Source organism: Mixophyes fleayi, chromosome 8, assembly GCF_038048845.1.
Source record: "Mixophyes fleayi isolate aMixFle1 chromosome 8, aMixFle1.hap1, whole genome shotgun sequence".
Taxonomy (NCBI): Eukaryota; Metazoa; Chordata; class Amphibia; order Anura; family Limnodynastidae; genus Mixophyes; species Mixophyes fleayi.
Window position 1 is genome coordinate 129,413,020 of NC_134409.1, and position 27,109 is coordinate 129,440,128.

Genomic DNA, 27,109 nt, shown 5'->3' on the forward strand with positions numbered 1-27,109 from the left:
TTCTCTTAGCTCTACCTGAATTCTTAAGAAAGGAAAAAAAAAAAAGCACAATTATATGGTGTTCACAAACTTGGAAGAACTAGTTTAATAAATATTTGGTGTAATTTACATTGGTTGTGTGTTAACCACATAAAAGTAACTGGCAAGTATTTAGTTACTGTAATTTATAATGAAAAAAAAAAAAAAAACAATCTAAAATGTGCTTACTTGTACTTTTAAGTAGATAAAAAAAAATAATCCTGGCAAAGCCAATACAGTACAAAAACTGCCAAAATTGTACTAGTTATTAAGATGCAAACTACATCTGGCCATGAAGAAGTTAATTCCACACTTCCACAAATTTAAATTTTCCTGCGTTTTTCCATTTAGGCAATTTGATTGCTAATGTCTGTATTTTAGAGTGGACATTTGGGTTCACTAATGTTACAGTCACAGCTTCTGGGTGGTATACAGGAACTGTCCAACCATGCATCAAGCTCAGAACTGCGCATGCGCGGGCAACAGCCTGCTTTGGCCTGCTATCAATGTGCGCATGCGCCCTAGTTATTGCACACATGACGTAGTTATGTCAACCAATAGCGACATTGAAAATAAAAGAAATGAATGCAAGAGAGCGCGGATGGTGTCTGCTGGATTAATTTGGTCTCCGGTAAAATGGCGTCTCTCATCGACGTTCATGCGCTGAGGTGAAAATAGAGAATTTCGTGACTTACTGAGTATATGATAAATGGTAACTATAAGAAGAAAAATATCAAATTGTCCACGAATGTATGCTTGCAGCATTAACAATTTTCATTTTTTTTCCTGATGCCCGCTATGGCTCTGATTTTGTCCCTGATAATATTAGTTGGGCTCCTATAATCTTGAAATGAAAAGCAGGGGCAGTGATGTGACGATTGCTCCTATCATAAAACCCAAATTAATTCAAACAATAACATGAACGTTTTCCATCTTGTTAATTGGAGTATTTAAGGAGATTAATTTATTGGAGATAAATATTTGGGTGGAAATGGGACATATAAGAGCCCTAAAGATTGACCAGCTGCTCTGCTTTTGCTTACCACAAGAAGTATGTGGTGGAGGTGCACGTCCAAAATGGCGCTCTTGCTCCACCAGTGTCTCAGTAATGTTTTTGGACTGCAGTCTGGGAACCTGACTCTTATTATCATCATCATCATCATCTAGTTATATAGTACAATTGGGAACAAACACAGTAATAAAACAGTACTGGGTAAATACAGAGAGGTAAAAGTCCCTGCTCGTAACCTTACCATCTATTGGGTCTTACTTATTATTATTGCTAAATAGAGCCCATTAGTATATGACCATGGTTATACCAGGAAACTAGAAAATTGTTGTCTAATTACTTAACATAGTTTTCTATCCCTGGAGTTCCATGGCAGAATAATTTTGCCAAAAGGCAGAGTGAGAGGCGTTAAGGAGGGTTTTGTTTATTCGTTTGGAAAGAGGAGATGTCTTGTCTTGAATCAGTGTTCCGCCATGATGACACCAGGACAATATATTTACATATAAAATCTTCCGTTAACTCATAAAAGCATGGGTCCCCCTGCATGTAATTGCATCCATGCTTTGTATACAATTTGCTGGGGGGTTTGTTAATATCCAAAGAGTGTAAGTGCGTCTCTTTGCACTAATCTTAAGTGACCCTATTTCACTGATTGAAATGTTGCTAAGATCTTCAAGATGGCACAAATCACAGTACATGATCATAGAGCACAAACAGACCAACACGATAGTGAGTGTGAGCTTATCGCCAAACTAAATGTTGACCTGGTGGGGTAAAAAGGAACTTTTCAGTACATTTATGTACAAATCAGATTCAGTAAGGACGTTCTCATCATCTCCGTAATAAGTTTAAAAAACAATACATTTAATCACAGAAAGAGACCCCTATCAGTAACGACAGATCAGCATACATATTAATGCAATATAAACAAGTGTTACAAGCTATAATAGATAAAAAAAAATACTTAAAGCAGTGCTTGGAGGCGTCTGTTGCCTATCACTGGTTCTAGTGCAAATTAGGCTAATGGGGGGGGGGGGGAAAGGGGAGGTTCACATTTAGATAATTATATTGTCCATAAAGTTGTTTTTTTTGTCCACTTCCTTAGAAACCTGATTATTTCTGAAGTGTGTGGGGTTGTTTATCAAGAACAGTACACTATGGACAAGACCAGAAGTCTTTCAGATAATTAGGGCTGACCTGCAATTTTCCCTCTAAAATATCAGGTAACTAATAGTCCCCTTTCCATTACACTCTGCAAAGATAGAGGCTACATGACCAGGGGCTAAAATGTATTTGTTAGAACATCTGTTGAACTTACCTTCTTCTGAATAGTATATCACTGGTATTGAGAATTAGATGCCAATAATGCAGAGGGAGGGTACAGCTAAAATACATACCATATGTTTGCATTTTATCGTCCAAATTAGATACTAAAATGTCTCTCTATGGAACACGAACTTCCCCTTTCCAAAATAAGGCTCAAGACTTTCAAATTTTTGAGAGTACAGCCTATCAATCCTTTAGGAACCTGTGACCTTATGGAGGTAGCCATTGTGTGGATTGAACCAATAGTCATGACAAGCCGGCCTTGTCCATTCACTTGGATCTAGTGAGATCAGCCTCAGTGATGTCACTGGTTCCTAGTGATTTGATTGGCTGCATGCTGACGAGTATTCACTTAGCTGCCAGCATGGCTCCTTCCACTGTATGTAACCATTGGTTGCACATTAAATTAGCCTGGTCGCATTCTTCACCAGCACATCAAAAAGTGTTGTTTTGTTTTTTTATCTCAGACATATTTAGCTTTGATAATTTTCATAAATATTTAGTTTGCTTGAGGCGTTTTTCTTCCGTAGCCCAAGATGAAAAGGCACCAGTCTGAGTGCAGCATGGTGTATTCTAAGATCATTTTATGCATATTTCATGGAGCACCCTACATGCATAATGAAAAAGCCAATGACCTAATATGTAGCATTCTGCACAAAGGAATAAAAAAAGATTTACTAACTTAAGTTGCAAACTTATAAAGTATCAAACATCAGAACAGAAAAGTATTCTCCCCTTTTTATTATTATCGTTGCATGTTGCTCTTTGTGGCTTTCTGAGGTTGCAGAGGTCATGACTGAGCTCGAGTTCTGGACTTGTCAGGGAACAGTAGATTGATTCCTGCCCAGTGCACAGCGCTCATACAGAACATGCTTTGGATGGTGCACACTCAATCAAACTGGGGATTTAACACCCCCATCTTCTCAGGAGCACAGGAAGAAGGGCAAAGTCTGGGAAGCATGAGAGTGGCCCTATCTCACGCTTTGCATTAGGGTCTAGGGGCCCACGTGTACTTTGTGGTGTAATTTACAGATGACTGCTTATCCCCCTCTCAACCAGAAACATGTTTTTCCATAGAAACATAAATTTGAGTCTGGCCTGTAACGTAACTGATATATTTGCATGAACTGGCCCTTCCTTACCTTATCTGTGAAACTGCTCGTTTTGGAACTTTGTAGATCTCAATTTCTGTAACTCTTCATATAAAGTGTCCCCCACATGGCTCTTTTCAATGTCCCGTCGCGTAGAACCAGCTCTTATAAAGCCGATCTTGAAAGACGTTCAAGGATTCCTGTTTTCTACTCCACTCCCACTCGTTTTAGAAAACATTAAGGATTTATGGCTGCTGCATGCATTTGATAGTCCATCGATAACGCATCCTTTGAAGCCGGTTGTACACTGGATCCTTTGATTCTGTTTAAACATTTTTTTTTTTTTTTTTTACTTTGATTTCTTTTCTTTCTAATTTTAATAAAACCCCTGTGGAATTTTCCCTGCCTGCGAAATCGCTGTCACGAAGGCAAAAACCTTTTAGTATGTGTGTTCTGTAAGACGTGAAACATTGCAAACAACATTGAATCACTGACCCACTTTCCCAGAGTAAAACTTAACCTGTTTTTGACTTGCATATTATATTGGGTAAAACACATTTTTGTACAAAATTTTTAACCTGTTTTAATTTCCGTTAACAAATAGTCAAACAAAGTAAAATAATTGTTATTGTCCAGAAACCAAATACAGCACAAGAACTCTGCTTCTCCAGCTATTGTCATGCCAGGTTCCGGTGACAATATAGATCCGATGTATAATAATAAATTGCGCCTCTGAATGGTTAGTGTTTGTTTATATAGCAGGGAGAAAATGTAACCATTCACGTCAGTCCCATCAGTCCCGCTAAGCACTGTTTATCTCTGCAATCTGGCTGGACCAATATGCAATATGTAGCACTTAACCTCATGTATCAAACTCCCATTGTCCTATAGATTGTAAGCTTACGAGCAGGACCCTCTTACTCTCTGTATGTATGTATTACCCAGTATTGTTTCATTACTGTGTGTGTTCCCAATTGTAAAGCGCTACGGAATTTGCTGACACTATATAAATAAATGACGATGATCAGTCCCTACCCCTTGAAGCTTACATTCTAAATCATACTTGCTGACTTTTTGGGGGAGGTAAGGTGTTTGGACGGAAGGGCACGGGGCTTGGCGAATCGCGTCATTTTTGGCCCTGCCCTGTCATTAGAAAGTGGGCAGATGCGGGAGGATGCCATACTCTCCCGGGAGTCCGGGAGACCTATCTGGAATACAGCGAGTCTCCCTGACATTCCGGGAGAGTTGGTAAGTATGTTCTAAATTCCTAACGCACAGAATTCAGGGTCCATTTTGTCAGAAGACAATTAACCTACCAATTTGTTTTTGGGCTGGGTGGGAGCACTAGGAGGAAACCCAAGCAAACAAGGGAAGGACGTACTTATAGGTCCCTGGCCAGGAATGGTACCCATGTCCCCAGTGCTGTATGGCAGCAATGCTAACCACTGTGCTATGTACTTCCCTAAATACTTTTTTACAGTGATATGTATATTGTATGTGCTTTTGTTACTCTTTAATTATAGACGGATTGCCCTTGACGTGTGCTGTTTGTGGAGCTTTTGTAAGCATATTAATTTCTGTTTAGGTCATCGCAGGATGCAGCACCTCACTTCTCTGTCGGTCTGCCCCTCGCTCTGGCGCTCAGTACCTTGCAAACTGTCTGAGCTGCGTCTGGATTTTGTCCTGCCGGGTGGTCAGTCTTTTCGGTGGGTATTTAGGCTTCAACAAAAGAGTCACTTGTATTTTTTATTGCTCCTGAGTTGGATGATGATGATTATACCGTTCTTTGCTGACCACTAGATCTAACTGAAAGGTGTTCTATATAAGTGTCACTTGCAAATATATGTATGTGTTTTCAAGGGGCATGCTGTGCCTCCTGCCTCAATGAGCCGACTAGTGAATGAATAGCCTTGATCGTCTCATAAATGGTGATTCAGCCCAAAGGAATGACACCCTTCATGATGTGCCCCAGTAATATATAATCCCCTAGTGAATTGATGGTACGTACTCGGGCATTGTGTCTCAGGATGACATAACCGCTACCTCCGTTGTGTAGGCCGCAGGTTCGCTGGAGGAAAGTAGAGCGGTCGCCTTATCTGGGTAAATTGTGATACGCTCTGAATTGTATCTGAGATTTCTGTTTGTCGTAAAATTGTTCAGGTGGAGAGAACACAGCCCTGGTTACTGGACTGGAGTATTACACGGACGTGTGTGGACTTTGACCCAGAAAGATGACCACATCTGGTACACCGTGTATCCCTGCACAGGGGGTGAGGATGGTGAGTCGCAGAAGGTATCACAGAAGAAGGCCACAAAGAGAAAGTTTCCCCTTACAACCCCAGTCATGGTCAAAACGGAACCAATAAAAGAAGAGGTTATACAAGATTTCCATCTCAATGATGATTACAAGAAAGACGGTGAGACCTTGCAGGATTACTTCCAGTTACACATCTGTCTCGGTGAGCTCTACCAGCGATGGGGGGAGTCCGACAAGAACTTTCAGAAAGTGGCCAAGGACTTCCCAGGTAATATTCTGAATGTGAACGGGAAGTCTTTATAAGTAATTGTTTATAATTCACCGTATCCCAAGGAGCCCAGCAGTAGTTTGGTTTTAGAAGACGCCCCAAGCACAACCAATTGCAAGATTTAGTATGGTGTAAAGGATCATTTTTTACCAAGTCCAGATAACTTGCCGTAAGTCTGGAGTTCAAGAGACCCGCAAGTCCCGTGAAGTCTTGCACACACCCACCATTGCGTTACTTTGGCTCGCTCGCTGACAGTGTCTTGTGGGTGGACAATACTCTGCCTGAATGGGGGAAAATACTGGCTTGACAGGAGGGAGGAGTGTCTGGCAGAGGTCACGTTATTCTTGCTCCTGCTGAACCAGGCTTTTTCTTAGACCGGCATCTTGAGTGCTGACAACACCCTGCCAGGGGGAGCAAGCAGAGCAGCGCGGGGTGTCCACAAGACGTCGCGGCTGACACGCTAGATCACATGAACGCTGGAGCCCAGGCAAGTCCTCGTTTTAGGATCGGTTTTTACTTACAATATTCCACCCAAAGCTGAATTTTCGTTTTTTGGTTGAAATTATTCGTTAAAGAGAAAAGTGGGTCATGGAACTTTTATTTAGCTTTTTAAAACTGTGCTAATTTTTCCCCAATTTTCAGTGATGTGCGGGGAGCAGCCGCAATGTTAAAATAAATCAAACCGTTTTTTCCTGACTTCCATAACCAGGCCCAATCCATTCACCCCCGGCCTCTGTTACTGGCTTTGGCTATTTAAAAATGTATCCACAACACTGATACAACTGTCTATGGGGAATTGTGGCTTTCTGAAATCTGCTTTTAAATCAAATAAGGTAAATGGAAGGAGAGATCTTCTTTAAGGACTGACCTCGGTCGAGGTTACTGTTGGCACAGAAAGGAAATGCTCAATGTAACATGTTATTAGTTATGAAAACAAAAAATAAAGCTTTAGGTTACTTGAGCACTTTATAAACTACATGAATTAATGCTTCTCTTGCTCTCTTCGCTTGCTGATTATAGAGGTGACGTAATTGTCCTTGTCCGGTTTAAGCTCTCGGGAGCTTTGTTTGTAACATGGCAGCTTACAGTGATTATGTGGACTGTACACGGATATCCAGGTGCAGATATATGACCAGTTCCCTGCATACAGTCATTACATACTATGTCCAACTGTTGGCTTTAGGTGTCCGCACCGTACCCTTGGTTTCAGCAAGGAACATTTCTGAAGTGCACTGTGTAATTTTGGTCAGATTTGGCAAGTAAAGAGAATTCTGCCGTCTGCTGGAATCCACCACTTTTCAGTCAACTTAACCTGTTCGTCCCGGCACTTATACTGCGGAATTCTGGTGGCTTCAGAGCTTTCTGTGGTCTGCATACATTATACAGCGTGGTTCAGAAATTCTCACGATGACATGGAAGGCTATTGGCGACCTTGTGAACTCTGCCTTGGTACCTCCTGGTGGTATTAAACTTTAAAGTGCACCTGTTGTCTTGACACAATGGAGGCAGCCATGTTGTAGTCTGAGCCTGTATTCAGTCTGTCAATTCATTTCGTACTAGTGATGCACTGAGGCACGAGGCACCACTAAGTGTATCCCGCATCCGTGACTACATTGGTTCCTAGTGAATTGATAGGCTGCGTACACATGAATATTTGCTCCGCCTACATAATGGCCGCCTGTACTTCTTTTTAGCAGGTGTCCGGTATAGTTGAAATAACACGCCATTTACAGCTGTCAATACAGGTCCGTATAGCTGAGCGTTGGCCATTCGTAGCGTGACGCAGCGTTGTCTCATCCCCAGGTATTCGGATATTGCGGCAGGATCCCGTAGAATGTCTCTTCTCCTTCATCTGCACCTCCAACAACCACATCTCGCGCATCACAGGGATGATCGAGCGACTCTGCAGCGCTCTGGGAAGACGCTTGTGCCGGCTGGACGCCGTGGAGTATCACTCGTTCCCCACCCTGCAGGCGCTGGCAGGCAGGTAACATGGCGGTATAACCGCAACTGACCACAGACGCCTCCGGCTGTGTGGATACTGACGCTGATTTCTAAAACAAAGATGTCCCAGTTGGCATCATTAGCAGAGACAGGATTGGTGACAACTGATACACAGAAACAGTGCAAAATAGGGCTGTAAAGCTGTTTTCAGGGGGAGGGGGGTTGTGTGTGTTTAGCCCAGTTCAGAAAGTGTAAGGAAAAGTCTGGTTGCTATGGGTTACAGTACTGTTTTTGAAACATAACCTGTGTACCAGGTACCCATTAAGTGTTAATCACTTTATCTTAGACGGAATTAATTTGTATATGGACAACAATGTGCAGGACAGGGGTAAGTAATGACATTGCAGGAAAGGAAGTTACAAGAGGAATTGTCAGCGCAGGCAGTAGGCATACAAGGCTGGTATAGGCAGAAAGCCTGCAAAGAGAGAGGCATTCGTAATAGTGCATTAAACTGTGCAGAAAAATGTCATGTTTAAGTCTGTGTCCTGCAAAGTTTGTGCTAACTGCTTTTCACTTAGATTCAGTAAAAATATCCAGCAGTGCCCACTTCTTGGCATAGAAAAATATATGGAGTGCAGTGTTTTCTCCTAACCTGCAGATGGCGCTATAGGTCATTATTGTTGCAAATAGATTCTACTTCACGTTATTTCTTGACCCTTGTTACTTGCTCCCTCTATCTTATTTATTTTGGAAGTACGACTAGAGCAATATAGACCCTATTCTTGAATGAGTTATGAGGAATCATTGTTTTTAGATATATAATGAGAAAAGCAACAAACACCCATTGTACTCACACATTCTGTCTGTCTTCATATGGACTTGACTAAAGGTTCCGTTTTGGATTGTATAAATGAATCTGTTCGGGCAAACCACATCTACATGTAAGGCTAACTCCATATAACCAAATCAGTTTCGCAAGCATTGTTTTTTCAGTAGTGAGTTTCTGTGCAGCGTTAATCCATCATGGTGAAACGCGTAGTCCATTTACCATCAATGTCCGCCTTTGTTTATGCTTTTAGCTGACGACACAGAGGCCAAGTTACGAGAGCTGGGCTTCGGGTACAGAGCAAAGTTCGTCAGTGAGAGCGCAAGGACAATTTTGCGTAAGCACGGCCCTGATTGGTTGGACAGTCTACGCCTGGTGCCCTATGGAGAGGCAAAGTCTGCACTGTGCGCCTTACCGGGTGTGGGAGCGAAAGTGAGTAGAGTGATTTAATTTCGTAGCAGTTCTCCGTTTTTAGCCTCTCTCGCTAACCTGGGAAGCCCTTGCCCCATGTGGGGATGTAACCGTTGATCCCTGCTGTAACTTGTAGCTGGCTTTTGCTCAGTGGAGTCCAACAGCATGTTGGACGGAACATTTTCTAGTTAACCAGGTTTGTCTGGGTCTTATTCATTCAGATGTTGCAGTCAGTTAATGCCCACAGAGTCGGAGGTTTTAATATCCCACAACTAGTCTGTATGGTGTCAGAGTGGCTAGTCCAAAAGCTGAATATTAATAATGGGAAGCCAGGACCCCTACCAATTACTAGAAGGAGGCAATGTCCTAAATACACAGTGTTCTTAATACCTTTATATCCTGAGAGCTTTTTGTGTGTTTACATCTGGCTGAAGACTGGTAGCTCTCCTGTCTAAAAATATATAGTTGTCAGACGCACTCAGTGTTTTCTTATAGGTGGCGGATTGTGTTTGCCTGATGGCCCTCGATAAATCCGAGGCTGTTCCTGTGGACACCCACGTCTGGCAGATCGCTAAGAGAGACTATCTGCCTGAGGTCGGCCAGGGTAAAAAGAGTCTCACGGAGCGGGTGTACCGGGAGATCGGTAAGGACATTTACTGTTTTTCATGAAATATCCTGTTTGAAGATTGGAGGGGGGGGGGGCTTTGTAAGTAATCTTACGGTATATGAAAGCGAATCATGTCCATCACACATGCAGCAAGCGTGTCTCCGTGCTGTGACCTTTCCATGCCTTCATCCACCTCTACATATAGCAGTCGTACGTCACTAGACAGTCTTGGGTCTCTGTGTTCTAGGTTTGACACGGCTGTCGGTGCAAAATAAATTTGATTGCCTTTAGCTTGTTAAGTGGAACTTACACAATGTAAAGTCCCAGCATGTTCCGCTCGGAGAGATGGAGACGTGGGTCATCCGTATCGTTGAGGCAGCAGTTTTGTGAGCGGAACCAGTAGCCATATAAATGCTGCCTTTCAATTTCCCAGTAAAGTTGCAGAGGCACGAGGCACGGGACGCCATTTGTTAGTTAATGTCACTGCATTTTCACGAATATTTGTTTGACCCATAAATTGGCGCCCTCCTCTGTGAGCCATTCACAGGTATACTTTGTATTTATTTATTTGTTCTCTTCTCGTTTCGTTTGTGGTCTGCTTGGAGAGAACAAAAATCAGATTGATGTCATGAAATTGGACAGCTTGTGTATATAGACTGGCAGCAATGGTGACTGTCTGCCCTGCAATCTTGTCTTCCTGCAGGAGATTACTTCCACAGCCTGTGGGGTCCCTACGCTGGATGGGCGCAGGGGGTAAGTTCACCTCATTCTTATTACAGTAAGATTGCATATATGTATGTGTGTATATATATATATATATATATATATATATATATATATATATATATATATGTATATATATATATATGTGTATATATATGTGTATATGTATATATATGTGTATATGTATATATATGTATATGTATATATACGTGTATGTGTGTGTGTGTATATATATATATATATATATATATATATATATATATATATATATATATATATATATATATATATATTTATCCTGATGACATCAATGCAAAACATACATCGGATATATGTACGGATGTAAAGATACCTCTGTTGATGAATACGGGTCTAGGTCCGCTCTGCTCTAACAGACAATACACATGTGGAATATAAAGTCACAAAAGAAAGCACAACAAAAAAAATTTTAAATTAATGTCACCTGTTAATAATAATCTGGGGCCTGATTCATTAAGGATCTTAAATGAAGAGGTATCTTATTTCAGTCTCCTGGACAAAACCATGTTACAATACAAGGGGGGCAAATTAGTATTCTGTTTTGCACATAAGTTAAATATTGACTGTTTTTTCATGTAGCACACAAATATCAACTTTAAATTTCAGTGTACAAATAAGCTATCAAGTATTTGTGTGCTACATGAAAAAACACTCAGTATTTAACTTATGTGCAAAACAGAATACTAATTTGCCCCCCTTGTATTGTAACATGGTTTTGTCCAGGAGACTGAAATAAGAACCCTCTTCATTTAAGATCCTTAATGAATCAGTCTGTAATAACAAAGTTGTTTTGTTTTTTTTTCCATAAAAGACATTTATTAGGATGTTATGAATGTCTACTGTACATAAAAAACATTTTTACCGCTGCTCCTGATTAGAGACGTTCTAGGATGTAACCACGGCTGTCGTCACTACTAATCAGCACTTACACCCGACCTGTAGCTGGTGCAAGAGATACAACTGAACAAGTACCTGAGAGATGGCTCGGCACGACCTTACTGTACATTGACCACTTGCCTACGCCCTCTCCCTCCTCATTCTGCCCCTGAAATCGTAGACTATACTAAGGGTCCTTTGTGCGCAAAGATGAATTGAATGTTTCTGTGCTCTCTGGTGTATGGTCGGGTTCTGGACATGCGCAGAGTAATGTGCACATTATACGCAACGTATCTCCATTTTTGTTCCTTAATACATGTGTAAAGGTTTGGGCCCCGTGTCAGTCAGTACTTGGTCTCTCTTGGCAGATATCACAGCTTCTATACCTCCCATGTATCCAGTGAGGAGTCTCTCTGTTCTGGCTTTAGGATTTTTTTCTTCTTTGTAGGTCTCTACTTGCTCAGAAATATTCTTCGGTCTTCTTGCATGACCCCTAGATCTGACCACAGCATTTCTATAATAATAGTCTGGGATTGTGTTCCAAGCCCTCAGTCTTTAGTTCCTGTACATATTTCATGGTTGTTTTGGATCATTGTTTTGCTAAAATATCCAGCCACGTTTGTGCTGAAGTTTCATCGTTGACTCTGGGACGTCGGCTTCTAGAATTTGTTCATATTTAGATGAATCCATTCTACCTTGTACCAGGCAATATTTACTGCCTCACTATCTGCAACTCAAAGCTTAATAGATATATATTTAGATTTGACCGGTTTACTAGTTACAGTGTTCTTGGTCTTCCAGGTCTTGCTTCAGCTTTATCGGTTCCATTTAATTTATGTTTCTTAAAGATGTTTCTGACAGTGGATATTCCAGGCTGGGTTTGTTTAGATATCTGCTGCTTTGTGCAGTAACAGTCAATTATCCTAATGATTAAGCCCTCGGTAAGCTGCATAGACTAGCCCATTGTTGTACTTAAATTCAGACCTAACCAGTCTATTGTGCTTTGAGGATGTAGTTGCAGATTCACTGTTTTATTATTTCAGTGTTACGTTGTAATTGTGCATTAAATGTGCATAGGTCATGTTTTATGTTTGCACCCAACAGAGGGAAATATGCAGTTTGACCAGGTGTCCCCAAACATTAACCCATGCAACATAATGAGTACTGCAGTACACTAACCAGATTTAGCTACCAAATGGATGACCGTTTTTATTTAATTTAATTAGTAAAAATAAGCTCCAGTGCATGATGAATCCTGAATGGCTGGTTGTGATGACACCAGTATATCAAAATAACACACATAACTACAATAAATATGGGCAGCACGGTGGCTCAGTGGTTAGCACTTCTGCCTAACAGCACTGGAGTCATTAGTTCAATTCCCGACCATGGCCTTATCTGTGAGGAGTTTGTATGTTCTCCCCGTGTTTGTGTGGGTTTCCTCCCAGGTGCTCCAGTTTCCTCCCACACTCCAAAAACATACTGGTAGGTTAATTGGCTGCTAACAAAATTGACCCTAGTCTCTCCCTCTCTCTCTGTCTGTGTGTCTGTGTATATTAGGGAATTTAGACTGTAAGCCCCAATGGGGCAGGGACTGATGTGAGTGAGTTCTCTGTACAGTGCTGCGGAATCAGTGGCGCTATATAAATAAATGGTGATGATGATGAATAACTGTATATAAACAAACAAGATGGATCTGATCAATATACAAGAATTATATTTATAACCAGCGGGTATCGCTATTGCTACTGCTGTCATAAAGAACTTTAACCTGCGACTGAAAGATCTCTAAACTTTTTAATAAGTTGTATTTTGAGGCGTCATTTCGGCTATGAAGTTATAGATTATGTACGGACACAGCAAACTTATTTTGTATCATTCTTTTTATTTCCAGGTCTTATTCTGTGCCGATCTTAAGAAATTCCAGAGTGCAGGAGATCCCCCGAAACCAAGGACGAAATCAAAAAAGAAGCTTAAAGAGGAAAGCTGATTGTGTTCTCCTGAAGGAAAGTTTATTCTGTTTGTACAAGCAAGATAATGAATTATACGTTGTCTTTTTGTACGGTGTATCAGCTTATTGTATTCCTGGTGCTGTAAACTTCTGCCGTTGGTGTCAGACGGGCGTCTTTAGAACCATGAGATTTAACCTTTCCTCCAGGGGGCACAAATACTTCCTTTTTAATAGGGATCATTAATCCCTCTACAAACCCTCTGTTATTACTCTGTTCTCCTCTCTGTCTAGGTTTCGTTGTGTTTTGTCAGTTGAACAATCGCGTGTCCACACCGTACAGCCGGGGCGAGCAAATGGGAAGGACGGGCGGTGGTGTGAATGAAGGGGAATGGGCAGGTGGAGTGAGAGGAGGGAGCTGTCTTAGGATGGGGACGGGCGGGCGGGGAAGGGCGTAGGAGTGAGCTTTGATGGAGCACTTGAAAGATCGGTGTGAGGGCATTGTCTGGTTTGCAAGGCAGGGAACCCTGAAGGTAGAGATTGACGTGGGAGAAGTGCCGCAGGCGGCAGTGTAAGCTGGGGATAGGGGAGAACGGAGCGAGCGTATTATATATTTGTTTTATTACTAATAAAAACATATACTGTACTTGTTATTTTATGATATTTGACTGATATTCTATATAGGGATCAGCTTGCTTATTGCTGCAGCCGTATATCTGTTGAGCTGAAGTTTGATTAATGGACGATGATTGGTCAAAAGGGATTTAAATACCCAAGGATGAGAACAATGCTTTGCATGTCTTTGAGGAAATCACCATTGATGAAGAAAAGCATCAGAAAAATCTAATTAATCTTTACTCCTGTGTGTGGGACGGATCTGTCCTCCTCTGTATACATTACAGGAGTGTGGGGACAACATTCCCCCTATGACTACAGAGCCCAGAGTTCTGCTTAAACTTGTATTCTAACTTTAACTTTTTTTTTCTATTTAATTTTTTTAACGTGTCACTGGTTGGGAGCAGAGATTTAGTGTTTTAGTTTTTTGTAATCTTATTTATTTATTTATTCAATGTTAAAAGCAGCTGCTCTCTGAGTGACTGATCACCAGATGGGAAATCTCTTTTCGTATTAGATCCTTTTTCAGGCCTGTCTGAGCGATTGGGAGTGAAGCGGAGTGTGACAATATCTGTATAAGTGTATGCTTTTCAGCAGGCGGAGAAGCTCCATTATAGACATAACCTACTGGTCTTCATATGGTCTGTGTGTCCAGAGGTTCAAGTGGGCGGGGATAGAACATCCTGTAGCCAATCAGATCTTCTGATTGTTCCCAGCAGCACAGAGTATATAAGGTGACGAGTGATGTGTCATTGAGGGCAGGGCTGCATGTGACAGGGGCAGTGACATGATGTGAGGATGGGAATGGAGACAGCAGGAAGTCACAGACTGGGGGCTAGATTTACTAAGCTGCGGGTTTGAAAAAGTGGGGATGTTGCCTATAGCAACCAATCAGATTCTAGCTGTCATTTTGTAGAAAGCAATAAATAAATGAAAGCTAGAATCTGATTGGTTGCTATAGGCAACATCCCCACTTTTTCAAACCCGCAGCTTAGTAAATCTAGCCCTGAGAGTTATATAGTGGAAGGAGCAGGGTCCTCCAGCAGCACAGAGTATATCAGGAGATCAGTGATGTGTTAGTGAGGACAGGGCTGCATGTGACAGGGGCAGTGACATGATGTGAGGAGGGGAATGGAGGCAGCAGGAAGCCACAGACTGAGAGTTATATAGTAGAATGAATAGTGTAACCCTAACAGAACAGAGTAGTAATGTGAGAGTCTCCTGTCTAATCAATGTGGGAAAATTGAAGCTCTCCTCTACATAAAACGAAGTTCATGCATCCAAGCTATTTACAATTAAAATCTGCTGCTTCCTGCTTAATTACACAGCACTGGGGGCAGACTCTGCTCATTGCTCCTATACAGTCCTACGAAGCAATCTAGATAATTTTTGTCCTAAGGTCATGTTGGTACACTCTATTAGAGTGTATCTAAACCTCTGTAAATAGGTGGGTAGTTTAATTTTTGTTTTAAAAACAGTTCCTATGAGTTGTATACATTTAGGATATGTAAATGCAAAGAAAATGTCAGTGGACGTAGGTATATTCTTTTAATACCATTCCTGGATTAGTAATTTAGGTCACTGATCACATTTGGCAGCAGTTTTGTTTGTGGAAGAAAAGGAAGAGTATAAGAGAAGTTCTGCATTATTGAGTGCGGTGTCTTAGAAGAACAATGTCCGATACAGATGATGCTAATCCAGGCTCACAAGTCCTGACTTGTTCATGGACAAATGTCAACATTTTAAAAAATATATTCAATTAGTTTAAAGAGTTCATAGGGAAAATGCCTGACCTGGTTTATGATGAACTCGCTGTGGAGTTTACTTTCTCCAAACCTATTTCAATTCTACAGACAATTACCCCCAAAAATGTGGTTGGTAATTGTGCCTAGTACTGGGGAATGTTTGTTACACATACGCTATGTTATGTCTCTGTACACACTAGGAGATATATGGGGGGGGGGGGGGGGGGTTTGACTGCTCCCTTTGTCTGCTCTTTCCTACTTTCTGACCTCCAGCTCTGAGTCATCAGAGCTGCACCTGTACATAGCTGCTGTATTGTGAGGATTATTGCACATCAGTAAGATTGACAGGAGCGCTTTGGGAGAAAATCATTGGAGTATGGGACAGAGGGAAAAAATTATTATATTGCAGAGTTAGCTTGTCCACCAAATGGGGTGACATTAGTTGTGGTGCACTAATACGAAACCATAATTTATTCAAACATAACCTGTACTCCTAATATTGCAACCTAATTCTTATACGCTGTATATAACAGCAAAATACTAACACAAGTATCGATTGTGTAAGAAAAATAAAGTGCTTTAAAATAAAAAAAAAACACTGTGTGCCTATAATAGCTTTATAATATTGAAAGTCAATCCTCGAGCCATGCTGTACCCCTTCTGTCCACGGGAGGTTTCTGTCTTCCCTGAGCTTGCCTTAGGACACCTGCGTTTACGGTTTGACAGGTGTACCGCCCCATTAAAACTCCCCACCTGCCACTGTCCTCGGAACGGGTCTTGCTACTTGTTTCACGAATAAACACTGTAATTAATACAGCTGTCACAGCTTATGAAGGATCTTTTTCATACTGTATCCTGTGTTATTTGGAGAAACATTATTTGGTCACGATTTGGGTTGCTCTATCTGTGGATATAAACAAAATATTCCAGGTGTCTCTATTGTGGAGGAGTATACCTTGTATAGCCTAAATAATATGTGGCTAATACATGGATTCAAAGAGCTGCTTCAAGTAATACCTTTTTATTATATGTCACCTAATAACTGAAAATCATTTCTTGTATCTATAGATATCTATAATATAAATGTCTAGTGGCGTGTGTGTGTGTGTGTGGAAAAAATAAAACCAAGCTGCAGCGCCACCTGCTGGGCGGAGTTATACACTGACCTACTAAATTCTTAGTGTGTGTGGAAAAAAAAATTCAGAAAGGGCTGAAATTTGGTATACTAAGATGTTTTTAATTTGTTAATTTAATTTGTTAATTGTTAAAAGTGTTTATAAAGATTTAAAAAAAATATATATATATTTCTTGAAGGAGAAGTGACAGTTGGGAGTGGTTGGTGGTTGCCGGGGGTGACAGTTGGGAGTGGTTGGTGGTTGCCGGGGGTGACAGTGGGGAGTGGTTGGTGGTTGCCGGGGGTGACAGTTGGGAGTGGTTGGTGGTTGCCGGGGGTGACAGTGGGGAGTGGTTGGTGGTTGCCGGGGGTGACAGTTGGGAGTGGTTGGTGGTTGCCGGGGGTGACAGTGGGGAGTGGTTGGTGGTTGAGGCCTGGGCTATGGCCCAAATGTAAGACAAGAACCTTTTTAACACCTTAAGTAGCTTGATTTGACTGGAATGCATGAGAATCATGCACGGGTTAACTTGTATACCATATCAGCTGTGAAACTGATAATGACAGCACGGTGGCTCTGTGGTTAGCACTTCTGCTTTACAGCACTGGAGTCATGAGTTCAATTCCCGACTATGACCTTATCTGTGTGGAGTTTGTATGTTCTCCCTGTGTTTGCGTGGATTTCCTTCGGGTGCTCGAGTTTCCTCCCACACTCCAAAAAACATACTAGTAGGTTAATTGGCTGGTAACAAATTGACCCTAGTCTGCGTGTTAGGAAATTTAGACTGTAAGCTCCAATGGGGCAGGGACTGATGTGAGTGAGTTCTCTGTACAGCGCTGCGGAATCAGTGGCGCTATATAAATACCTGATGATGATGATTCTTCCTGATGTATTCCCGTGTAGCAAATAATTCTCCAATGTTCTCTTATTTCACAGCCCTCGAAGTATGAGGGGTTGCATTAACTAAACAGAATGCAACAACATGACAAATCATCTTTATAACTAGGTTTAGATCCAATATCTGCTCTGTAACTGATCAGTGGAAGTTTATGTCACACCCCTTCAATCAAGAAGGATTATAATGACTGGGCAGACTCCAGTGGGATTTATACTACTTAACATCCATTTGTTTATAATGATCTTATCGTAAGAGTACTGTCATTAACACCAATATCATTTATTTAGACCAGGGACGGGGAACATGTGGCCCTCCGAGCCTTAACCTGCGGCCCGCAGCTTCTTCCTGCTTTATTATCAGATGTGTTATAACTTGTAACACTTGTATAAAATACCTGCAGATATGTTATTACAGATCGGTGTCGCTTTCCTTAAATGTATTGTTTTAATTTATTACTTAGATTACGGGTAATATGGGGCCCTTTCAAAGTTAAAGGGCCAGCCCAACGCGATCCCTGAAGAGTTTCAGGTTGCCCATTACTGACTGTGTCATACGGGTGTCAGAGAATATTGACATCATTTGTGCAGTTTATTTAATTCCCAATTATAAGGTGCCTGGTTATGTGAAACTGAGAAGATCTTGATCTAATTATGGTGACAGCTGGATTCATCTCCTCCCATTCACAGTTTTCTAGATGTTCTTCTTTGAAATACACCCCCACTTCCACCAGTGTGTATATCTATCTATCTATCTATCTATCTATCTATATATATATATATATATATATATAATTTCAGCCTGTGGACTTGGTGGCACAAGATTTATCACTAATGTTTTACCTCCCAGACACAACTATGGTAAATATATATTTGTAACTCATGACACCTGTATAATTACAGTGTTTACTGGAAGTGTCAATCACTTTAATGTTCCTATTAAGGGTCTGTCACGTGTCCTTTGTTCGTATTTTACTGGTGTCCAACTGAAAGATGAGGGCGGTTATCTAATCAGATGACCAGTGTTTATATAACAGGTTACCTAGAGCCAGACTCAGTTTGTGCTGCTGAATATTACATAAGAACATAAAGGACAGTTCTGCTTTCTACCAATGGACAACGTGGGGACATTTTCCTACAATTTCCAAGAATTCTGATGCATCCTAATTAGTAGTGTTAATGTTTTAAGCAGGGGGTGGATTTAACAGACTGGGCAACCAAATGTTCAATGTGTTTTCTGTTTAAAAAAAAAGGGTAGATTTAGGCTGGTCATAGATAGTAAAATCTGATATTAAGATTTGATGTTTTAATTGAGTTGCAATAAAATGACACTGTGTGGCTGACAATAGGATTAAACATGATCACTTGCACCTGCCTGAATCTATCGATAATACACTCAGCAACACTACAATGTATGAAACGATTATTAAATCTTTTTTTTTTTTTTTTTTTCTCATACTGTACTCGTCCAATGTCAGATCAGCAGACTAATATCCAGAAATACTCTGTGCTGCTGTGAACATTCTGATGATCTAATTGGTTACACCGACTTCAGGACTGGGGATGTTTGCACAAGTGGAGATGAAGATTAATAACAAAACTCTTAGTCCAATACACCTTTAAAACGCTGTGATCATTTGCATCAGGACTCCAGCCAAAGTAACCGCATCAAACCTGTAAATGTACCAAAAAGTGCAACTTCTTCTATAAAAACCACCCCGCTTGCCAAATGTGTATATAGCAATTATAACCCCTAGCACATCTCTAATTATAAAGCTGGGTACACACCTATACAATCTTACTTCAGAAGCAATTTCTGTAACGATTTCAGCAACTATGGTCCTGCAGATTCCTGTGTACACACCTACATGATTTACCTTCAGATCTGAGATCTTCATCTCTCATAACCATCTGCTAAAAAGATTGTGACTCTGTACACTCTACAGATATCTGCCTACACTGCTGGTGGTGAGTGCGTGCACACTGCCACATTTGCCCTCCATCGTTGATCGTGATTTTTAGGAAGTTTTACCAAATCAAATGTGTTTTGGGACCATAAAACATGATTGTTGGAACATACACACTAGTGCGATTTCTGACCAAACGGTCGTTTATCATGTGATCTGCAAAAAAATGGCATCACTGTGTACCCAGCATTAGTTGCATCTACTCTCCAGCAGAGTTATCTAAGTCTGCAAACACCTGTCCGCCATTCATGCTCATTCATCCAATGACACCAGGTATGTGATTAGGCAAATTAGTGGCATTTATATGTTTCATCTCATTCTATTTTAACACCAGTGTTGCAGCTGGACCTGATCCAAACATCCCATGCACCTCACTGCAGGATCACTTGTAATAGCCCCCAGCTGGCGAATGTGTAGACTCTACACATTCGCCAGTTGCCCCCCCCCCCCAATCTAGGCTCTACACTGATTGATCTAGGCTCTATACTGTAGAGCCTAGATCAATACTGTGTTGCACTAAGACCCCGCTCAGCAGGACATACAGTACATCCACTGCTGTAGGGTGGTCGGGAAGGTGTTGCTGGTATTCTGTGTATGTATATGATTCTCTGCATCACTTATGTATGTGATCGGGATAAAGGGGTAGCCCCGGTTACCACGTAGCAATGTACCTTATAGAACTATGGAGCAACGTCTGAAATTGATAGACTTGGGATCTATTAGATATATGGTAAATATTTCACTGCACCAGTTATCTTTAAAGGGACCAGATGTGCAATAGTATCTATTAGATATATGGTATGTTTGTTGAATTGTTTGTTTAAGAATTGTATTACTTTCTTTGTAGTATGTGTGATTAGTGGGGGTTAATTCAAGAAATTAATCACCCGGCTCTATGACCCTGTTTCACCAGCAGTCAGAGGCTGTGTTAGCAAGTGAGGATTTATTCTAACTGGTTTTTTTTACAAGTGTATTGACAAATTTAGATAGCATAGTAAGAGTGGAACAGGAGGGGAACGTTCTACCTGGAAACGCAGCTACATGAGGACAACATTCAGCAATCATCTGTGAGCTGTGATATTGTGCAGTGCCTGGGCACTCCCTGCCCAAAGGCTTCTAGCGTGTCCTTAAGACTCATCTCTTTATACAAGCCTATCACCCTTCCTCCTAACACCCTTGTCCTGGTTTTCTCCCCAGGTCGGTACCACCCTATTTGTGTCTCCCCCTTTCCTTTAGGATGCAAGCTCTCAGGAGCAGGCCCCTGTTTCCTTGTGTGCTCCTTCTAATATCCAATCACCCTCTGTACCTCTTGGCTGCTTCCCTAGCCCTGTTTTCTTATGCTCAGTCCTACTTCCCGCTGATTACTACCATCACTCTTGCTCACTGTCCCTCATATAATATGATCTACATCACCGTGTTATCTGTATTTCTATTCATTCAGTATGTCTGGTCTTTGTATCATCATCATCATCACCATTTATTTATATAGCGCCACTGATTTCGCAGCGCTGTACAGAGAACTCACTCACATCAATCCCTGCCCCATAGGAGCTTACAGTCTAAATTCCCTAACATACACACACACAGACAGAGAGGGAGAGAGAGACTATGGTCAATTTTGATAGCTGCCAATTAACCTACCAGTATGTTTTTGGAGTGTGGGGGGAAATCGGAGCACCCGGAGGAAACCCACGCAAACACGGAGAGAACATACAAACTCCACACAGATAAGGCCATGGTCGGGAATTGAACTCATGACCCCAGCGCTGTGAGGCAGAAGTGCTAACCACTGAGCCACCGTGCTGTATTTTGTTCTTCATGTTATGTGTTATGATCACTGCTTTCTGTATATGTCATGTACGGCGCTGCAGACCCTTTGTGGCGCCTTATAAATAAAAGATAATAATAATTAGTACTAGAGTTTCAGCACTTAGGGGTCGAATCAGGGATTTTTCCCTACCTGTTATTTAGCAATTAGTCAGATAAGCCACTATAACAAATTAAACAGGATTACTTATTTAATTAGACTTTTATTATATCATTTTCTAACGTTTCTTTGAGATGATCTCTCACGTTGTTTAGGTCAGCAGGAGCCAGTCCCCGGCCTAGACCGTTCTCTAAATGGTCTAGTGTCAGTGAGTCTTATGTGATGTTCTACTCAGCTAGTCCCAAATCCCATTATCTTCATTTGTTCCTGTATTAACCACGTTAGGATGCAGAAGGATCACTCCCTTCAAATACCGGATCAAAATGAAAAATTTATAATCGGGACTTTCTTTTCTTTGATATGCCGCCAGACAATACCGGTGAATTGTAAGGTAGATGCATAGTGTGTTCCCCCTTCTGACACCATCTTGCCAGCGAGCCAAACAGATTGGTATTGGTTCCAGCAAATAATACATATGTCTCTGTGTTCTTCCTTAGTCTCTGGACATACTAATGCAACAATGGGTATCTCCTTGTCAATTCTGGCAACTTCTGTTGGGAATCTTAGAGTGGTTGATACATAGCCTAAGTAAGGATAGCACTTGCTGTCCAGTCCCCCTATTATTAGTCCACATAATGGCTGTAGTTGTACTTCCCGCAAGTTCTCTCGATACCACCCCAAAAACATGATGGATACCTGGAATCCACTGCCCAATAACGCCATGCACATTTTTTTATTATTTATTAGAAATAGAACCTGTGGAGTTGGTCCCATCAATCTTTTTGGGAATCTTAACCACTCCAAACATGGGTTCCCCTTTGCATTCAGCAAACTTTTCCTTATCAGGAGAGTGGAGAGCGTCCTGGTCTCCTTTCTTTGTTTCCAGACAATTGAGTTGGTCTTGATGTTGATGATGGTAAACTACTAAGGCCCCACCTAGTTGGGCACTGTCGGGCGATATGTCCAGGTCGGTTACAGTTACAGCAACTTCTTTGTTCCCAACTTTCAACTCTGTTCTTATTGCTTTGCGTAGATATTGTCTTCGTTATTTTTAGTTGCTTGTAGTGCTAAAAGTTGTTTGATGTGTTCACTCTGTTCTTCTAACGTTTTTAGGAGTTCTTCTTCTCTTGCGGTTGCATCCAGCTTGAGACTCACAACTTTTGCTTTCCTCACCACTTTATCTCGTGCTTCAGTTATGGTCTCCTCATCTTGTATTTCTTGAATCAATTGGGGAAAAAGTGGGAGAATATTCATCCACTGCTCTGCACCTTAATCTTTGTGCTACGGGGTCATGAGTCAAATGCTCCCCTCATCAATTGACTCATTCTGCTGTTACGAATTTCGCCAAAAGATATTCCTACTTTCCCTACCACTTGATATAGTGATTTGTCTAAACGACATAAGTAATCAGAAAATTAATCAATATGGGACACGTGTGTCGTACCTTTATAGATCAAATCAGTGTAGTCTTCTCATTTCCCTTACACTCCCCCTAGAGCTAGGAGATAATCTTTGAGGTTAACTCCTTCTTGTGGCATGAATTATATCCATGGCTGGTCCCCTTAAACTTCCTGCTAGTCGTCGTCGCTTTGAAGACACTGGACAAATTCCATTCCTCAAGATATTGTGAAGCCATTTCTTTCCAAGGTTCATAGTTGGAGTGGGTTCCACACCAGAAAACACCCTCAACTTTCTACATCCCCCCTTCATACTGGTTCCTGCTCAGTTGCTCAACTAACTTCATGGACAATACAAACAGTTCACTTTGACTCTCTGGAACTTGTTCAGACTTGTTCCTAACATCCTTTGTACTCTAAATGTCCTGCATTAGAAGCTCTGAACTTTGACCCACTTGTCTATCTGAGTCTCCGGAACCCACTGGTATCATAGGTCACACAACCATCCACCTCTGGCCTTCTTGTCCTATCACTATAGGGGGAACTGCCTCTCTTTCTGAGATGTCTTGTCCTCCTATTATTAGCCCATCAACTCCTGACTCTGGATGATCCCACTGATCCAGAACCTTTGCTCTCTGTGGACCATGTAATGTTCTTAACACAACCCACCATCAGGTAGTTCTCCTTTCAACGCCAAACATTTTCTGAGTTCATTTTGAGTTCTCTGACGTCGTGCGTACATTTCTTTTCCAGTAACGCTCGCCGGTATGATTAGCTGGTTAAGCTCCTGAGGTAATGGTTCGGTTATCTCAGCAGTGCCTCCAATTGTAACCTGGATCATAGGGGAAGCTCAGGTTACCAAGTAGTAGTGTACCTTTTAGAACCATGGGGCCTCCACCTGAATCGTGATAGACTTGGGATTAGTTCTCCAGAGTTTGAGCACTTAGGGGTCGATTCCGTGATTTTCCCCTACTCATTATTTACCAATTAGATAAGCCACTATAACAATTAACCACAATTACTTATTTAATTAGCAGGTATTATGGCAGTAACACTTTTTGCATCAAATCTATACAAGCATATAAACATAACAGTACCTCAGTCTTATATTATATCTCTTTCCTTTTCTTCTGATCTCCGGCCACCGGACATTAACTTTCCATCTTGCCAGGAGGATTAACCGTTAATTCCTTCAGCTCCCACTCTCTCTAATCCTGGAGTTTATCTCCACGCCTGTCAGACCACGCCTCCCCTGTCATTCCATGGCCATTACAATTAAGGGCGGTTACCACAGTTAAATTAGTTCCTACACAAACACTGCCCAGTGTAGTCCCTATTTTTATATGTAAGTACCAGGGGTTACATGTATAGAACCACATCTGTTGTTCGGCATGCTGGATGTAATTGTCAGCTCTTCTGCTCTATGTATGGACACGTTAAACATGTACAGTATATTGGCTGTAATATTACAGCAGGTGAGGGGTAGCATCATAGCGGATTATCAATTCTTCGACAGAAAGCCCTGCTGAGGAAGCAACGGTTATAGGACCAATAAGGTGAAAGACGATTAATCTGCTTTCATACAGCGCTGCGGAATTAGTGGCGCTATATAAATAAATAATGATGATGATATGGCTGGCAGTATTGTATTTGTTTGACAGCTTAGCCAGAATGCTGAGAGATAGATTAGAAATAGTGATGGGAAATCAGCAGTCAGTCCTTATGCTAAGAACACATCATTAAAAAGACAATGCTACTTACCATCCTGTATACTACAGCAATAGACAGTGCTGTGTTAATGACTGTTGCATAATTATTATTATAATGGTGCTTCTTTCATTTGTTTTCTACACCTATTGTTTTAATTGTCTTTATTCCCCCTCCCCACCATGGATTGGGTGCGTGATACCGAAGACCTAAATCCCGACAACAGTTTAAACGATATTTTAAAAGCGACAGATGTCATTTCCGAAATGGCTAAAATGAGACGTGTTTAAATTGTGACATACCAGAATTCTGGCAAGCAGATGTCATAATTTAAACACGTCTCATTTTAGCCATTTCATAAATTCAGCAGCGCGCACAAATCCACCAGGTTTTTTTTTTTAAAAAGCGCAATTTACTTTCGTTTCGCATGCCCTAATGAATAAGACCCACAATGTTTAGCCATTTGCAAACAAAAGATACACTTTAATAAGTATCCAGCAGGAGGTGTTATGCAAAGGAACAAGAACATTATCCATATCCTGTTTTATCTTAGATCTATCCGTACTGATAAACGCCTTAAGCTGGGTACACACTACAGAAATTTCGACCAACTTTTTATGCCGTGCGATTTTACATGCAATCGATGGTCCGATCGCTCGGTCCATGGACTGCATACACACTAGCCTTGTTTAGGACGATAAAGGGAAGAGCGGACGTCCCTTTAGCGACTTTTTACAGCCATGTTGTCGTGAGCAATGACTGTAATTTCGTACTCACTGTTGTGGATCGGTCGGCAGTTTATACACACTACACAGCGGAAACGGGATTGGAACGAAAATATTAAATTGTACGACCAACCAAATGAGATGACAATCGTCCATTTGGGCAGACTTTTGACCATCGTGTCACTGCACACTGACCCGACTTTTGAACGAGCGGTCGTATGTCAGCTGTTTGAGCCGATTATTGGACGAAAACACTTTAGTGTGTACCCAGCTTTACACTTTTAAATACATATTTGTGAATGTCACTTGTAGCTCGTTTAGATAACACTATATGTATTTTAACTTTCTAAGGGTAACCAAATGTAATATAACGGCCCCTGTTTACAGTCCAACACAGGAAAGAGTAGCTTTGTAGTTGGTAAATATAGTAATCTCTCTCTCTTTGGCACAAACAAAGGTTGACTGATGAACTAATCACTGATCAGCAAGGGAACAGTATGAACTGAACACTAGTCATGTGATTGTGCTCCCAGCTAAGAATTTACTACCCTTGGGCTAAGCAGATAACATGCAATAAATATATAGGACACTGTAAACTCCATTGTTTTCAAGCCTGAAGTTTGGATTATTTTAGAACACAGATCTGTCACCTTGACAGGTGCTGATTATCTCTTTGTACCAGATCCAAGGACCTACCCTCAAATGATTGTGAAACCTCAGATTGCATTGAGTACTTAAAGGCAGGATGACTGGGGGAAGACAGAATGTGAGCTGCTCTTGGACGTTACGGAGAAAGCTGTGTGCTGTGCAGCAAGCCAAGACACGACTGTGGAAATGGTTACTGAGAGACTGATAGAAAGATCTAGATCGCTGTTCACCGTTACTGGGAGGAATGACGCCGGTTTTCTACCTAGGCGACGAGGCAGCCTAGTTGATCAGTCGGAGAGTGGGAGAAGATCTGTACAACTGAAGCAGTTGGAGAGTGGAAAAACTCAACCAGAAGTGAAGGTGGTCACCAAAACAGGACCATCAGTGGTAAAGAACTCTGGAGAAACTTCATCTAGAATGACTGAAGACACCAAGAAACTCAATTACTCCAGATTTCCTCCTCTGCCAACCAAGGGCTCCTCTACTCCAAGAAAGTCAAAGGTCTTGTTCCATCTTTCCAAGCAGCCGGTGGCACAAAGGAGACGTCTGTCTGTCCCTGAGGAGTCCTTAAACAGACCGCCTACATCCATCTTAAAGAAAAGGCATTCAGTATCTACAGAATACAACACAGCAGACGCTCAGACTGGCCCAGTAGACACTTCCGTCCTTTGGGGTCTTCCATGGGAGAGGGAATTCTACTTCCCACCGATCTCAGACAACGGTTTGCTGGTCTTTCTGGATAAAGATGGGTCACTTCCACCAATGCTCCGCCGGCTCAGCAACTCAGATACCTACAATTACAGCCAAGAGTTTATCCAGGCCCTCAACGATCTGAACAGCCGACCTACGACATGACCGACATACTCAACAAACCCGTGGAGAGGAAAGTCACAGGTCCTTCTAAAAATTATTCAGTAGTGGCCTAACCCAAATGATGTGGACAGTAAATGTAACACTTATTTTGGAAGAATCTAATTTAAACTTTAATATAACAAAATATTTATAGTTTTAAAAGAAGGGTGTAATGTA

General features: G+C 41.4%; 1 protein-coding gene across 3 annotated transcripts; it reads left to right on the forward strand.

Annotated features, from left to right (window-relative positions):
• Positions 1-572: 572 nt before the first annotated feature.
• OGG1 (8-oxoguanine DNA glycosylase) lies at positions 573-27,109 on the forward strand. 3 transcript variants are annotated; one of them, XM_075183504.1, is made up of 8 exons: positions 573-730; positions 5,030-5,150; positions 5,605-5,969; positions 7,773-7,952; positions 8,993-9,171; positions 9,646-9,793; positions 10,461-10,510; positions 26,115-27,109. In XM_075183504.1, exons 1-8 carry the CDS (start codon positions 721-723, stop codon positions 26,136-26,138), a joined length of 1,077 nt encoding a protein of 358 aa, XP_075039605.1. In that variant the 5' UTR covers positions 573-720; the 3' UTR covers positions 26,139-27,109. The 3 variants fall into 3 exon arrangements, with proteins under 3 accessions (XP_075039605.1, XP_075039603.1, XP_075039604.1); XM_075183502.1 differs by lacking the exon at positions 26,115-27,109 and adding an exon at positions 13,290-13,989 and having other exon boundaries at positions 574-730; XM_075183503.1 differs by lacking the exon at positions 26,115-27,109 and adding an exon at positions 13,290-13,989 and having other exon boundaries at positions 577-686.

Bases quoted from the DNA above. Each gene is read 5' to 3' on its own strand.
- OGG1 (XM_075183502.1), top strand. The intron at 7,953-8,992 runs GCAGGTAACATG...TTATGCTTTTAG, and splicing joins CACCCTGCAGGCGCTGGCAG to CTGACGACACAGAGGCCAAG. The intron at 9,172-9,645 runs GTGAGTAGAGTG...GTTTTCTTATAG, and splicing joins TACCGGGTGTGGGAGCGAAA to GTGGCGGATTGTGTTTGCCT.